The following is a 16,598-nucleotide window of genomic DNA, read 5'->3' as shown; positions in this document are numbered from 1 at the left end:
CCAGAAATGCTCACTTTCGGCGCTACTCCGTCCTGATAGCGGCCGCTGCCAGGTACTGCACATCCAAATCCTATTGATTAGAATGGGAGGGGATGTGCAGTATGTATAAGTATAAGATCAGCTGAGTGGCGTGTCAGACCCCAGCCGATCAGACATTGATGACCTATCCTAAGTATAGGCAATCAATGTCAATGTAGTGGACAACTCCTTTAAAATTCTCTTTAAAAGGAGTCTGTCACACCCAAACTGTGAAATCAGCTACTCGGACATTTCTATAGGTGACCCAGCGTCTGTAAAAATCAGGCTGTCGGCATGCTCTGGTCTCCGTCTCCTGCCAGCGTGCCAGTGGGCTCTTCCAGTGTCAGTGCGCAATTGGGGTTGTGGGTTAAGGCAGCATTGTAAATGAAGCCGAGGGACAGTGCTAGATATGTAAATCTGGTGTGGGGAGGATGACCGTGCACCGAGGCATAGTGCACCCTTGGTGTGGCCAATCATTTGCATATGGATTCAAAGTGAATTCTTGTGCAACTATAGCATTACCGTAATTAAAATGCATGTTATTGGTATGGCTATATTATAGCGGCTAAGCCTCCTATCTACATGTTAATTGGCTGAATTTTCAGTTATGGGGATGATACGCTTTAAAATATTTTAGACTTGCCACTATTTGGTGCTTTTGGCTATGTGCACACAGTGCGTTTTTCGCTGTGTTTTTCAAGTGCATTTTTGGCCTCAAAACTGCATGACTTTGCTTCTCCAGCAAAGTCTGAGCTTTCATTTTTGCTGTCCGCACACAACTTTTTTTTTTTCTTTTAAGCTGCGCTTTTTAGCTTAAAAAAAATGGACATGTCAATTCTTTCCTGCGTTTTTCTGCGTTTTTTTCCCCCATGCAATGCATTGGAAAAACGCATAAAAACGCAGATCAAAAAAGCACCAAATCGCGGTAAAAACACATGCGTTTTTTGCCGCGTTTTTTTTGCCGCTGGTGCTTTTTTGTGCGTTTTTAGCAGCCAAAAACGCACAAATGCAGCGTCATAAAAACGCAGCGTATGCACATAGCCTTTCTTTGTCGCTCCATTGGGAGACCCAGACAATTGGGTGTATAGCTTCTGCCCCCGGAGGCCACACAAAGTATTACACTTTAAAAAGTGTAACCCCTCCCCTCTGCCTATACACCCTCCCGTGCATCACGGGCCCATCAGTTTTATGCTTTGTGTTGAAGGAGGCTGACATTCACACAATGCTCCACATTTTAGTCAGCAGCAGCTGCTGACTATTTCTGATGGAAGAAAAGAGGGCCCCTAACAGGGCCCCCGGCATGCTCCCTTCTCACCCCACTGAGTTGGCGGTGCTGTTAAGGTTGAGGTACCCATTGCGGGTACAAAGGCAGGAGCCACATGCCGTTTTCCTTCCCCATCCCTTAGGGGCTCTGGGTGAAGTGGGATCCTAACCGGTCATCCAGGCACTGGGACCGGGCTCCCTCCGCAGCCCCTGGTGGTATCTGCCGGACAGGAGACTAAGTATCGTCAGGGACAAGGCCCTGCAACTACAGGTACTCTGTGTCCCCTTTGGGACGGTGCATGGAGCACCTGGGCCTCAGACGCTGCAGCGCCTGCAGTGTTGATTTTTGTCCGGGACTACCGCGCCGACCGTGCCTGCTTGCCGGCCGCGGTTTTTACTTTAGTCCCCGGCTTTTGCGGCCTAGTACATTAAACTCCCGCCCCCGGGCCTGCCAGTCAGGGGCAAGGGCGGGACTGTCGGTCTGACGCCGACAGTGAGGGCTGGAGCACACATAGCTGTCCTCCTCCCCCCTCACTAATCCCTATGGGGCACCAGATTCCCGCACTTTTGTAAGTTACGCCCCCGGCTCCCTCCTCCCCTGTGAACGCCGACAGCCATGTTTTAACACATTCTGCCGGTGGAGGACTTCTGACTACAGCTCTGGGAGACCCGAGGCAGGGAATCTGGTGGCCACACACCGCTGGAGCGGTTGGTAAGCCACACCGGTTACCGGTGCTGGTCTCCCTTGGGTGCTGAACTGTATATAGATACATTATATTTGTATACTTTTTCCGGTTCAGCTGTATTGTTAACTTGTGGCTATATACCCTCAGTGATCACGCTCCTGGTAGACAACAGCATGTCGTTCACAAGGAGCAAGGGGGCCAAGGCACAGGGTTATTTTGCTACCTGTACCTCTTGTGCGGCTATGCTACCTGCAGGTTCCACCTACCCTCATTGTGTGCAATGCTCGGCCCCTGTGGCACTCACTCAGCTGGAGCCTGAGGCACTAGGGGGTCCCTCGGCCCAGGTAGAACCGCCGGCCCCCCCTGTCCAGATGGCAGGGACAGAGTTTGCTGTTTTAGCTGACAAACTCTCTGAGTCGCTTTCACATTCCATGGCTCAGTCTATGGATAAATGGTCTGCTAAGTTTCTAGAGGTTTTGCAGTCCAGACCGGCCCTTACACAGGCCCCGGGCACTGCGGGATCACCCCCAGGCCCCTCTCGATCTGCGACTAAGCGTGTCCCTGGTGTGGCCTCTAGTTATTACGTGGAGGACTCCGGCACGGACCGCAGTCCCAGACCGGCTAAGCGGGCTCGCTTAGAATCTTCCCCGTCTTCATCACGCTGTTCGGGGTCTCAGCTTGAGGATTCTCTAGAGGAGGAGGCGGAGCTCGCAGCTCAGGACTCTGACCCTGACGTTGCTCTCAATCTTGATACACCTGAAGGGGACGCCATAGTAAATGACCTTATAGCGTCCATCAACCAGGTGCTAGATCTTTCTCCCCCAACTCCGCCTACAGAGGATTCGGCTTCACAACTGGAGAAACACCAGTTTAGGTTTCCTAAACGTACCCGGAGTGCTTTCTTCGATCACTTTAACTTTAGAGATGCTGTCCAGAAGCACAGGGCTTTCCCGGACAAGCGCTTTACTAAACGCCTTAATGACACACGTTACCCCTTCCCCGCTGACGTGGTTAAGGGTTGGGCTCGGTGTCCCAAGGTGGATCCTCCAGTCTCTAGACTGGCGGCTAGATCCGTAGTAGCAGTGGCTGACGGTGCATCGCTCAAGGATGCCACGGACAGGCAGATAGAGCTGCTACTGAAATCCATCTATGAAGCCATAGGCGCGTCTTTTGCCCCAGCCTTTGCAGCAGTGTGGGCACTCCAAGCTATCTCAGCTTGTTTGTCTGAGATTAATGCGGTGTCCCGTACCGCTGCGCCACAAGTAACATCTTTGACTTCTCAGGCGTCAGTATTTGCATCCTACGCCATGAATGCTGTCCTGGACTCGGCTAGCCGTACAGGGGTAGCATCCGCCAATTCTGTGGCAGTCCGCAGGGCCATGTGGCTACGTGAATGGAAGGCAGACTCTGCTTCCAAAAAGTTCTTGACCGGTTTGCCTTTTTCTGGCGACCGACTGTTTGGCGAGCGATTGGATGAAATTATTAAGCAATCCAAGGGAAAGGACTCGTCCTTACCCCAACCCAAACCAAATAGACCTCAGCAACGGAAAGTTCAAGCGAGGTTTCGGTCCTTTCGGCCCTCAGCCAGATCCCAATCCTCCTCGTCCAACAGGCCACAGAAGAGCCAGAGGAACTCTTCTGCATGGCGGTCTAAGTCACGTCCTCCAAAGACCGCCGGAGGCACCGTCTCCAAGGCGGCCTCCTCATGACTTTCGGCCGCCCCAAACCGCATCCTCGGTCGGTGGCAGGCTCTCCCGCTTTTGCGACGCCTGGTGGCCACATGTCCAAGACCGATGGGTGAGAGACATTCTGTCTCACGGTTACAGGATAGAGTTCAGCTCTCGTCCTCCGACTCGTTTTTTCAGAACATCTCCGCCCCCCGAGCGGACCGTTGCGCTTTTTCAGGCGGTGGACACTCTGAAAACAGAAGCAGTGGTGATCCCCGTTCCCCTTCAGGAACGCGGTCGCGGTTTTTACTCCAATCTGTTCGTGGTGCCAAAAAAGGACGGCTCATTCCATCCCGTTTTGGACCTCAAATTGCTCAACAGACATGTGAAAACCAGGCGGTTTCGCATGGAATCCCTCCGATCTGTCATCGCTTCGATGTCCCAAGGAGACTTCCTAGCATCAATCGACATCAAAGATGCCTATCTCCATGTGCCGATCGCGCAAGAGCATCAACGCTTCCTGCGTTTCGCCATTGGGGACGAACACCTTCAGTTTGTGGCACTGCCTTTCGGCCTGGCGACAGCCCCTCGGGTCTTCACCAAGGTCATGGCATCCGTCGTAGCGATCCTACACTCTCTCAGGGCCACTCGGTGATCAAAATTGTCTCCGACCCAGTCACTGACGTACCTCGGGATGGAGTTTCATACTCTCTCAGCGATGGTCAAGCTGCCGCTGGACAAACAGCGGTCGCTGCAGACAGGGGTGCAATCCCTTCTTCGGGTCCAGTCGCACCCCTTGAGGCGCCTCATGCACTTCTTGGGGAAGATGGTAGCAGCAATGGAGGCAGTTCCTTTTGCGCAATTTCATCTGCGTCCACTCCAATGGGACATTCTCCGCAAATGGGACAAGAGGCCGACGTCCTTAGACAGGAACGTCTCTCTGTCTCTGGAAGCCAAGACCTCTCTTCAGTGGTGGCTTCTCCCCACGTCTCTGTCGAAGGGAAAATCCTTTCTGCCCCCATCCTGGGCTGTGGTCACGACGGACGCGAGCCTGTCAGGATGGGGAGCGGTTTTTCTCCACCACAAGGCTCAGGGAACCTGGACTCCGACAGAGTCCTCCCTTCAGATCAATGTTCTGGAGATAAGGGCAGTGTATCTAGCCCTCAAGGCGTTCCATCGGTGGCTCGAGGGCAGGCAGATCCGCATACAGTCGGACAACGCCACGGCGGTTGCGTACATCAACCACCAGGGCGGCACTCGCAGTCGTCAAGCCTTCCAAGAAGTCCGGCGGATTCTGCTGTGGGCGGAGGCCACAGCCTCCACCATCTCCGCGGTTCACATTCCGGGCGTAGAAAACTGGGAAGCAGACTTCCTCAGTCGCCAGGGCATGGACGCGGGGGAATGGTCTCTCCACCCGGACGTGTTTCAAGAGATCTGTTGCCGCTGGGGAACGCCGGACGTCGATCTCATGGCGTCTCGGCACAACAACAAGGTCCCGGCATTCATGGCATGGTCTCAGGACCACAGAGCTCTGGCGGCGGACGCCTTAGTTCAGGATTGGTCGCAGTTTCAACTGCCTTATGTATTCCCTCCTCTGGCAATGCTGCCCAGAGTGTTGCGCAAGATCAGGTCCGACTGCCGCCGCGCCATCCTCGTTGCTCCAGATTGGCCGACGCGGTCGTGGTACCCGGATCTGTGGCATCTCACGGTGGGCGCTCCCAGACCGACCAGACTTGCTATCTCAATGGCCATTTTTCCATCTGAATTCTGCGGCCCTCAACCTGACTGTGTGGCCATTGAGTCCTGGCTCTTAGCGTCCTCAGGGTTGTCTCAAGATGTCATTGCCACTATGAGACAGGCCAGGAAACAAACGTCAGCCAAGATCTATCACAGAACTTGGAGGATCTTCTTAGCCTGGTGCTCTGAGAGGGGGTTTATCCCCTGGCCGTTTGCCTTACCCAGGTTTCTTTCCTTCCTTCAATCTGGATTGGACAAGGGTCAAGTCTCGGCGCTTTCTGTGTTTTTTCAAAAGCGTCTAGCCAGGCTTCCGCAGGTCCGCACGTTCCTGCAGGGAGTTTGCCACATAGTCCCACCTTACAAGCGTCCGCTGGAACCCTGGGATCTCAACATGGTTCTACGGGCTCTTCAAAAACCACCTTTTGAGCCGCTGCGGGATGTCTCTATATCACGTCTTTCGCAGAAGGTGGCATTTCTAGTGGCGGTTACTTCACTCCGTAGAGTGTCAGAGCTGGCAGCACTGTCATGCAAAGCCCCCTTCCTGGTATTTCACCAGGATAAGGTGGTTCTACGTCCGGTCCCGGACTTTCTCCCTAAGGTGGTGTCCACTTTTCATCTCAATCAGGATATTTCCTTGCCTTCATTTTGCCCTCATCCAATTCACCAATGTGAAAAGGATTTGCATTTGTTAGATCTAGTGAGAGCACTCCGGATCTACGTGTCTCGCACGGCGCCACTGCGCCGCTCTGATGCGCTCTTTGTCCTTGTCGCTGGCCAGCGTAAGGGTTCGCAGGCTTCCAAGTCAACCTTGGCTCGGTGGATCAAGGAACCGATTTTTGAAGCCTACCGTTCTTCTGGGCTTCCGATTCCTTCAGGGCTGAAAGCCCATTCTACCAGAGCCGTGGGTGCGTCCTGGGCATTGCGACACCAGGCTACGGATCAGCAGGTGTGTCAGGCGGCTACCTGGTCGAGTCTGCACACTTTCACAAAACACTATCAGGTGCATGCCTATGCTTCGGCAGATGCCAGCCTAGGTAGGCGAGTCCTTCAGGCGGCGGTTGCCCACCTGTAAGAGGGGGCCGTTGTTTCGGCTCTTTTTATCGAGGTATTCTTTTACCCACCCAGGGACTGCTTTTGGACGTCCCAATTGTCTGGGTCTCCCAATGGAGCGACAAAGAAGAAGGGAATTTTGTTTACTTACCGTAAATTCCTTTTCTTCTAGCTCCTATTGGGAGACCCAGCACCCACCCCTGTGCCCTTCGGGCTGTCTGTTCTTTTGTGTACACATGTTGTTCATGTTGAATTGTTCTTTTGGTTCATGGTTTCAGTTCTCCGAACATCCTTCGGATTGATTTTACCTTAGACCAATTTATAAGTTCCTCCTTCCTGCTTTGGCACCAAAACTGATGGGCCCGTGATGCACGGGAGGGTGTATAGGCAGAGGGGAGGGGTTACACTTTCTAAAGTGTAATACTTTGTGTGGCCTCCGGAGGCAGTAGCTATACACCCAATTGTCTGGGTCTCCCAATAGGAGCTAGAAGAAAAGGAATTTACGGTAAGTAAACAAAATTCCCTTCTTTGCTGTCATCTTTGTGGCAACAATGCTTCAGCCAACAGTTCTGCTAGTAAGTAGGTAAATGAAAAGCCTACTGCGCGCATGCATATTTAGGCTGCTTTCACACATCTGGGTTTTGCTGTGCGTCACAATCCAGCTCTTTGCAGAAAAAATGCAACCGTTTTTTTTTTTTTTGTTTTGTTTGCAGCTGGTTCAGGTTTTTTCCGCATAGACTTTCATTTGTGCCGCATGGCCTTGCGTTCGGTCTGGTTTTTGCCAGATGCGGCATATTTAGCCCATGCGGCGGCCGGATGGAACGTTGCCTGGCACGTTTTTTTTGTCCGGCAAAAAAAAAGGCATCTGGCCGCCGCATGCGGTTTTTTTGCACTGCGCATGGTCAGTAGCGTGCTGCAACCGGCAAAAAACAGACGGGCCGCATGTAAAAACTTATGCAAAGGATGCGTTTTTTTTCGCAGCATCCGTTGTATAGGTTTTAGAGCCGGATTTAGCCGCACTGCAAAAACCGGATGTGTGAAAGCAGCCTAACCTTCAATCTGCTGTTTGGTATGTTTGATCCTATGCTTTATTTTTTTCAAATTCAGCTCTGGATGCATTTCTTCTCAGGCATTTGGAATAATAAAAAAAATACCTCCTTTAAACACATGTGAAGAAAGCTGTGTGTGTAATTGTCATTAACCTTTGTTTTTCTTCTTTTCTTTTGCAGTAGTATTTTACCTTTGAGTAGCAGTCCCCAGCTTCAGTGCTGCAGGCACCTCATTCCCGGGCCTCTGTGGTGCTCCTGATGCCCCTCACCCACTGTCGAAGATCCCCGGTGGGCGAGGGGACAGCAGGGATCCTGCACTCCCAGCTGTGATTTATAAGGTAAGATTAATTCTCAAGTTTCTGGTGTAACAACCTCCTCCATTGATGGGTCTTCACACACAGCATTTATATGAAAACCATTTTTGGGGGTTTTGTTTTTGCATTAAAATCAGTGTGACCAGATGTTTGGTATCGGTGACTAGGGATGCATTTTATAGGGAACTTGCTATGTAAAAAAAAAATAACCATATTAACATGCAGATTTGGGGGTTAATCTACAGTTTAATAGTATCTTTAACTTTATCCTTCCCGACAGCCTCAGGCTTTCAGTCACAGAGGAGCAGTCGCCATCATTGAAGTCAATGCACAGTGAGCTGCAGCTGTAACCACACCTTCGTTATTCACGAACAGCCGGTTTAGCAGTGCACTAGTACAGAGCCGGCTGTCACTCAGTGCCGGGGTGTGGTTACAGCCGCTGCTTACCATCAGAGTGGTGACTGAAACTGTGTCAGCCATGCATCGAAGACTGAAACCCAAGGCTGCCGGGAGGAATATAGTTAATATGGCTCCTGGCAAAAAAAATTAAGAAACCACTTCCAAATTTTGTTTTTATGTTTTTTTTTTTCTCTTTATAGGTATATTTTTGAGTAAATTGTAATTTTTTTTTATTCTATAAACTACTAACATGTCTGAATTTTCAAGCAAAAAAAATTGTATTTTCTGAAAATGAGAAATGGTCACAATAACAAAAAAATGCATTGCTTTCAGACTTCAAATGATGCAAAGAAAACAAGTTTATAATCACTTAGAATCAACAATACTAATGTTTTAACTCGGGAAGAGTTAAGGATGTATGAATCAAGCTGCATACAAGGTTATCCTGGAAAAACAGTTGCTTCCTTCTGCTCGGGCAATGTTCCCCCAACTCTGAGGACTGTTTTTTTCCAGCAGGACAATGCACCATGCCACACAGCTAGGTCAATAAATGTGTGGATGAAGGAACACCACATCAAAACCCTGTCATGGCCAGGCCAATCTCCAGACCTGAACACCATTGAAAACCTCTGGAATGTAATCAAGAGGAAGATGGATAGTCACAAGCCATCTAACAAAGAACTGCTTACATTTTTACACCAGGAGTGGCATAAAGTCACCCAAAAGCGGTGTGAAAGACTGGTGGAAAGCATGCCAAGACGCATGAAAGCTGTGATTAAAAATCATGGTTATTCCACAACATCTTGATTTCTGAACTATGAAATAAATACAAAATGTTATGCTTGGAAATTCGGAGACATGTAAATTGTTTTTATTCTATAAACTATTGACCTTTTACTCAAAAATATACCTATAAAGAAAAAAATCAGAAACTGAAAATTTGGAAGTGGTCTCTTAATTTTTGGCTGCACTCGTTTGTGAAACACCCAACATGGCGTAATGATCGCATCCCAGCATGTGGCTTTTGGGAAATGTTCGGAGTTGTAGTTTGATAAGAGCTGGAGTGCTGCTTGTTGTTCTATATGTAGAAACTCTTTTGTCTGCCATAAGGACAGCTTAAGGAGGATATATTCTGAGTGACTCTGCAAAAACATTGCATTACTTATCTATTCCAGTCCAGAGCTACATTTCCAGTTCTGCTGGTTGATATTGAAAACCCTTGGCAGTATAGTGGACTGGCACAGCTCCAATGCCTTTTGCTGTTAGCTGAGCTCTAGATATGCATTGGACTGTGTGTTTCCATCATATTAGTCACCGGTTTAAAAAAGGTGCCTGCGAGGCTGCAGAATTGTGAATGCAGCTCTGGGATATTATACTGGCTGTAACTCAGATTCAGTATAAACAAGTCATGCAGCTTATGTGAGATTTTATAGATTATATAGATTTTTTTGCCATCAGTCACAATCAGTTTTCTCGACGAATCCGTCGCATCAGTTTTTTCAGCCCAACAGTGTTTTTCACCCCATCTGATCATGCGCAGTTAAAAAAAAAAAAGATCAGTCGCCGGATTCTGTCATTTGATAGATAACTACGGATCCTGCGCCCATAGGATTCCATTCTACCAAACGACGGACGGCAACTGATCCATCGCTGTCTGTTTTTCCCACGTACGCAAAAAAGTTACTGTGGACGTTGTTTCCGTCCGACGGACAAATATTTTTCGACGGACGAAACATGAGGCCATCCGTCGCTAATACAAGTCAATGAGAAACGGATCCAGCGGCATCAGTCGTGGGATGTTTACATAGTTTACATAGTTACTTAGGTTGAAAAAAGACCTAGGTCCATCTAGTTCAACCTTCCTCCACCAGTTTTTTTTGTTTTGTTTTTTTCAAAATTCGACGGATTGTGACTGATGGCAAAAACTGATGTGTGAAAGGGACCTTATCTGTTAGGTTGGCGGTTTTTCATTCTGAATGCCATTGTTTTCAGAGCATTCATACATGGTCATCTTAGGGTTTTAATGGCATTTTATATACACAAAAAAAGCTGGGTTTTTTTGTTTTGTTTTTTCATAATTTCCTGGTCTACTGCAATTTTTTTAACGTCTGCATCCATAGCTTGTTGCTTTTCATAAAGACAACCACATAAGTAGCATAAACTGTAATGTACAGGATTCAATTTGATTACATCTGCAACACACAGGATACCCCGGCTCACCCTCCGCGTGTCTCTTATTAATCCTTGGCACAGAAAGCAGACATCACAAACAAAGGTCTAGCGGTTTCAGATGAAGTTATGCATGATGACCATATCCATTTTGGGTTCATTAAAGGGAAATTGTCACCAGGTTTTTTCCTTATGAGCTGCAGCCACCACTGTATATGAGATCAGTGGTGATCTCTTATATAAAGTATTCTAAAATACTGTATATAAGAGCCCAGGCCGCTCTGTATTATGTAAAAAAAAAAAACACCTTTATTATACTGCCCTAGGAGGCGGGCCAGTCTGATGGGTGTCGCTGCTCTCGGTCCGGCGCCTCCTCTTTGCTGTGTCCTCCTTCTGAGCCCCATGTGCATGGCACGTCCTACGCCATCCACACATGCTGGCATTGCGGTCCTGTGCAAGTGCTCTTTTTGATCTGCTCTGCTGAGGGCACTTCAAAGTACTGTAATACACAAGTGCGGTCAAAGACCGCATGCGCACTACAATACTTTGATCTGCCCTCAGCTGGGCGGATCAAAGTGTGGCTGCGCAGGAGCACAATGGAGGCCTCTGTGGATGACGTAGGACGTGGCATGTATATGGGCCTTAGAAGGAGGACGGCTATTGCACAAGATGGAGGAGGCGCTGGAGCGAGAGCAGTGACTCCCAGCACACCGCCCCCTAGGTGAGTATTATAAAGGTGATTTTTATTCTCTACAGAGCGGCCTGGGCTCTTATATGCAGTGTTCTACAATACTGTATGTAAGGGCTCACTGGTGCTGGCTGAAGCTCATGAGGGAAAAACCTGGTGACAGTTTCCCTTTTTAAAACATGGCCTTCGTGTTAACCAACGCGTTTGGTACACAGCACTATATCCAAAATGTGGCAGTTAATGCTTTTTGTCAACAATTTGATTTAACCAGCTCAATTTCACTTTCAGACCTGTGTTAATCAGGTTTACATTGAGGAATTATCCCACACTTCTCATTACCATTATGAGATAGACGCCAGTGATTTCTTATTGCCTGGTCTTCAGCCCTATAACTGCTGGCCTGCACGAGACCTGCTTACCAGTGATAGGTAACACCAGTTCAGGAGCGTCTTTTACACTTTTTTGTGAGAGGTGCTGGATTACCTCTTCAGTGCCGTTGGGAATGTTCACTCTAGTTAGTGGCACCAGCACTGGAGTAGAGCTGATGCTTTACTCTGGTATGATTATTTGGAAAAATCCCATTTGCTATTAATGGGGTTGGCTGCCTTTCAGAAAACCCTGGTCCTTGTATGCAGTGCGCTTTACTGGCTGAAGCTCCACCACTGCTCCAGTGTCTGGTATTGACATTATTGCTGACATCCCCTCGACAGCACAGAAGCCAATCTGTGAGCTCAACCCTTGTAGACGGAACGTCTCGCGAACAGCCACTGGGTGCACTGTTTGTCTGCCGCTGACCTCGGGACAGCGCTTTACAGATGTGATCATCACTGTCACCATTGGGGCTCACAATCTAAATTCCCCATCTGTTTGTGTTTTGGAGTGTGTGAGGAAACCGGAGGAAACCCACCCATAGGCAGAACATAACTTCTGATGTCTTTTGTGAGATTTGAACCCAGCATTGCAACCCTGCAGTGCTAACTACTGAGCACCGTGCTGCCCTTAGGCCCCTTTCACACATCCGTTTTTTTTGCCATCAGTCCCAATCTGTCGACATGTGAATAAACGGATCCAGCGCTGGATTAATTTTTATTCTCATTGACTTGTATTAAGGACGGATTGTGACGGATGGTCTCGCGTTACATCCGTCGTACAACGGATCTGTCTACAAATGTGACAGAGCCTGTCCATAGTAAAAAAAATTTGTGTCGTAAAAACAGACTGCGACAGATCCGTCGCCATCAGTCATTTGTTGTAATGGAAGCCTGAGGGCGCAGGATACGTCATAATCTGTCAAATGACAGATACGTCATCAGATTCCATTTTTTTTTTTTTTATAACAGAGAATGCCCAGAAGTGTTGTAAAATCACTGGTCAGGAAAAAATGGTACCAGACGGATCCATTTTTTTACAGGATCCTTCGCATCAGTTTTACCACAATCTGCGACGTATTCGTCGCATCAGACACAAAACGGATTATGATTGATGCAAAAAAAAAAACTGGTGTGTGTGATAGGCGCCTTACTATTGTTTTGTTTCTTTTTCTAAGGCTAAGAACACACATCCGTCTTTTCTGCCGTTTGTCGGATCCGGCGTGCTCCCGTACAGTCTATACAGTACAGTGGCAGCGCGACTAGCTCCGGTCACGTGCTGTCATGTGACCAGGAAGTTGCAGCGCAGCCACTGTACTGTATAGACTGTACGGGAGCGCGCCGGATCCGACAAACGGCAGAACAGACGGATGTGTGTTCTTAGCCTAACAATCTGCTCCCAGGTGACAGACTTTTTTTTTCCAAGATGACAGCCCCAGCAGGCGTTTCACAGCAAATTTGCACAGAATTTTGCCTTTTTCACAATAACTAGATGAACCTCATGATGAATAATCCCCAGCGGGCCTTCAAATCCTCCTGGATTCATTAATTTTTATTCATTTTATCATGCAGCTTTCACATTACCACATTTTGATACAATCTTCTGAAAAGTGTGGGAAAACGCCATTTTTATTAATGATCCCTCTGTTCGTCCCCCCCTTCTGATTGATGCAGCCTCTTGCACATTATATTCTTTCCACAGCTTTTCCTCTTGTATATGTGTATGGAGACGCCCAGTTAGTTGCCTGTAGGTCTGCAGAGTAGAGCATAGTTGCGGTGCTCTTACATCATCTTATTGTGGTGTCTTACTCTCTTCTGTCTCGGCATATATCCACTAGTCTGCAGAATGAATGGTTCAGATGTACCTTGTCAGTTGTGATCGTTATATGGTGGAGGTTATTTAATTAAAAGGAATCTGTTGGCCCAAACTGACAGTATAAGCTAAGCATATAGCCTTGTAGAAGGATATAGCCCAGATAAAAATCACCCCCTTAGTGGTGTAATTGCTGCTTCCATTCTGCAGAAAAGGAAAGCCATCATCAGAAAATAACATTAATTAAATCAGGTTTTTGTTTTACATGTATTAATTTTTGGCAATGGTGGGTTTTTTGTTTTTTTTGTTTTTTTTTTTTTTTGTTAAAGGATACATATCACAATACTAGTATTTTAAAATAGAAATCTTGCAATTTTCACTCTCGCTACTTGGTATTTTTTTTAGACTTTAAAGGGCTTGTCCACTACTTGTCCACCTTTCTCATTCCCCATGTGCACCCCCATAAAAAAAACAAAAAACTTCTACTCCCATCCAGTGCCAGCGTGTTCCCAGGTTGCACGTGACATTATTACACACGAGCCCCGTGACCAATCAGCAACGGCGCACATGGGGAAATTAGAAGGTAGAATGAAAAAGTAGTGGACCACCCCTTTTAAACGATTTTAAGAAGTTGAGAATACCCTTTTTAATTAGTTTGCCTGAAAATAAGCAAGTTAGAAAAAAGTCTATTGCAATCTCTTGTCATTGTCTTGCAATGAAAGCTTTGACACTTAGGGTGTCCAGCTCTTTTCTATGGAGCTTGGCCTCCATCTTTTGGTCCAATGTGTGCAGTAGTTATAGTTAGGGTACCGTCACACTAAACGATACGATACAACCTGGTCAGAATCGCTGGTACGTCGCTAGTGAGCTGTCAAACAGTCAGATCTTCCCAATGACGCAGCAACGATACGGCGGTTGCTGGGACCCTGTCACATAGAGGTCGTTGGGTAAGGTGTCAAACACCGATGCGTGCTGCCCTGCAAATTCCCGACGACCAAAAAATGAACCAGAACAGTGTAACGATCGGCGATTTCACAGCAGGAGCGAGGTCACTGCTCAGTGTCACACACAGCGAGATCGCTGATGAGGTCACTGGTACGTCACAAAACCTGTGACTCGGCAGCAATCTCACTAAAGATCTCGCTATGTGAGAAGTACCCCTTACATTCAAGGAGAGGTGTTAACTCTAAAACGCCCAGTCCATTTATTTCTATACAGCAATTATCTGCTCACCTTCTGAACAGATGCAGTTATAGATAACCAGCCCAGCAGCTTTCACTGCATGTCTCCTACTCTGCTCTGGCTTGTCAAAATGCCTTGTTATCTTTGTGCATATACAGGGATAATGGTCTACATGCCACAACAAACCATGATAGTATGTGTTGTAGCAGAACTTGTGCTTGGCTTTTTGGTTTTACAAATACTACAGCTCTGTCACTCAAAATGGAGAATCCGCCCTGCTGCAATACAGCAAGTAGGAAAATCTCTAAGCGGATTGCATTGCTCTGAAGGGCTCAAGAGACATCTTGAGAATAAACCTTTTAACCTCTGGTTGCTTCAGGAATCATGAGTACTATTCGCCATGATGGACAGACTCTGACTTTATCTATCTCTGACAAAAGTCTCTGTGAAGGAAGGGAGAACAGGGTCAGCTGTGACATCACATGATTGGTGGATCTTATCAGCTGTGCTTAGGGGTGTTAACTGTCATTGTAATCAGAAATATGAGTCTTAAGGCCCAGTCACACACAACGACTTACCAGCGATCCCGAAAACGATGCGACCTGATGGGGATCGCAGGTAAGTCGCTGGGAGGTCGCTGGTGAGATGTCACACAGTCAGACCTTACCAACGACTCAGTAACAATAGAGGTCGCAGTAGCGACCTGTATAACGATCTCAGCAGTCACTGTGACCCTGTCACACAGTGTCAAACACAGCGATGTGTCCTGCCCAGCAGGACATCGCCTTTGAAGAAAATGGCCTGGACCATTCTGCAACGACCGGCGACCTCACAGCAGGGGCCTGATCGCTGGTAGGTGTCACACATAACAAGATCGCTAACGGGATCGCTACTGCGTCACGGAAACCGTAACTCAGCAGTGATCTCGCTAGCGATCTCGTTATGTGTGACGGTACCTTTAAAGGGAACCTGTCACCAGTTTTTTGCCCTGTAAGCTGCGGTCACCACCAGTGGGCTCTTATATACAGCATTCTAACATGCTATATATATAAGAGCCCAGACCCATGTGTAGAACATAAAAAAACACTTAAACAGTCGCTGCGGTGGATGTGGCTCAAATGGGAGTCTTCATCCTCCGGTACCGGTGTCTCCTCTTTCGGCCATCTTTGTCCTCAATCTTCTGAAGCCGGAGTGCTTGACGCGTTCGTCATACACACTCGCTGGCATTCAGGTCGTGAGCAGGTGCACTTTGATCTGCCTTGAGCAGGGCAGATCAAAGTATTGTAATGCGCATGCGTGGGTTCGGTGAGTGTGTATGATGTAGGACGCGTTATGCACACAGGCTTCAGAAGGAGGACGAAGATGGCCGAAAGAGGTGGTGCCAGTAACGGAGAATGGAGACGCCCATTTAGCCCACATCCACCGCAGCCACCTGTTTAGGTGTGTATTATAATGTGTTTTTTTTTTTTTTTGTTCTACACAGCGGCCTGGGCTCCTATATACAGCATGTTAAAATGTTGTATATAAGCGCCCGCTAGTGGTGGCCGCAGCTTATAGGGCAAAAAACCTGGTGACAGGTTCCTTTTTAAAGGGAACCTGTCACCAGATTTGGAGACAACAAGCTGCGACCACCACCTCTGACCTCTTATATACAGCATTCTAGAATTCTGTATATATATAAGAGCCCAGGCCGATCTGTATAACGTAAAAAAACACTTTTATTATGCCCACCTAGGGGGTGGTCTGGTCCGATGGGTGTCGCTAGTCTTCTGTCCTTCTAAGTGAAGGTCCCACGAAAAATTATTCTCATCTGAGAATAATTTTTTTGTGGGACCCTCTCTCGAGTATAAGCCGAGGGGGGGGGGGGCCTTTCCAGCTTAAAAATTCGGCTTATACTAGAGTGTGTACAGTATTTTACATTGTATCAAAGTGTCATATCTTCGGTGGGTTTTTTTTTTTGTTTTTTATTTTTAAATTGTGATATTAACAGAACCTGGCTTCCCTTTACTGAAATATGCTAAATGTGGGGTCAGCGCACTTACCTGATGGTTGACAATACTTGCTTTACTAGTCTGTGGCCAAAGCTTAGACAAGCCAGCGCTTTCAATCATCAGTGGCGGCCATATTATGCTAGTCTTGTGGAACAATTGTGACAGCACCAATTATCGGCACATGGTTTTTGGGCTGCTCGCTCA

The 16,598-nt window shown here is 47.7% G+C and overlaps 1 protein-coding gene across 1 annotated transcript in view; it reads left to right on the top strand.

The window, feature by feature from the left end:
* The window catches only part of LOC142302506 (ornithine decarboxylase antizyme 2-like), a 47,861-nt gene that overhangs the window by 15,450 nt on the left and 15,813 nt on the right, over window positions 1-16,598 (top strand). Inside the window, 2 exon segments of the mRNA XM_075343585.1 lie at window positions 7,651-7,726; window positions 7,728-7,808. Coding sequence (XP_075199700.1) covers window positions 7,651-7,726; window positions 7,728-7,808 — 157 coding nt within the window.

Source organism: Anomaloglossus baeobatrachus, chromosome 4 (genome assembly GCF_048569485.1).
Source record: "Anomaloglossus baeobatrachus isolate aAnoBae1 chromosome 4, aAnoBae1.hap1, whole genome shotgun sequence".
In the NCBI taxonomy this organism is placed as follows: domain Eukaryota; kingdom Metazoa; phylum Chordata; class Amphibia; order Anura; family Aromobatidae; genus Anomaloglossus; species Anomaloglossus baeobatrachus.
Note: the sequence above shows the minus strand (reverse complement) of the source record. Positions and strands in the feature narration are given on the sequence as shown.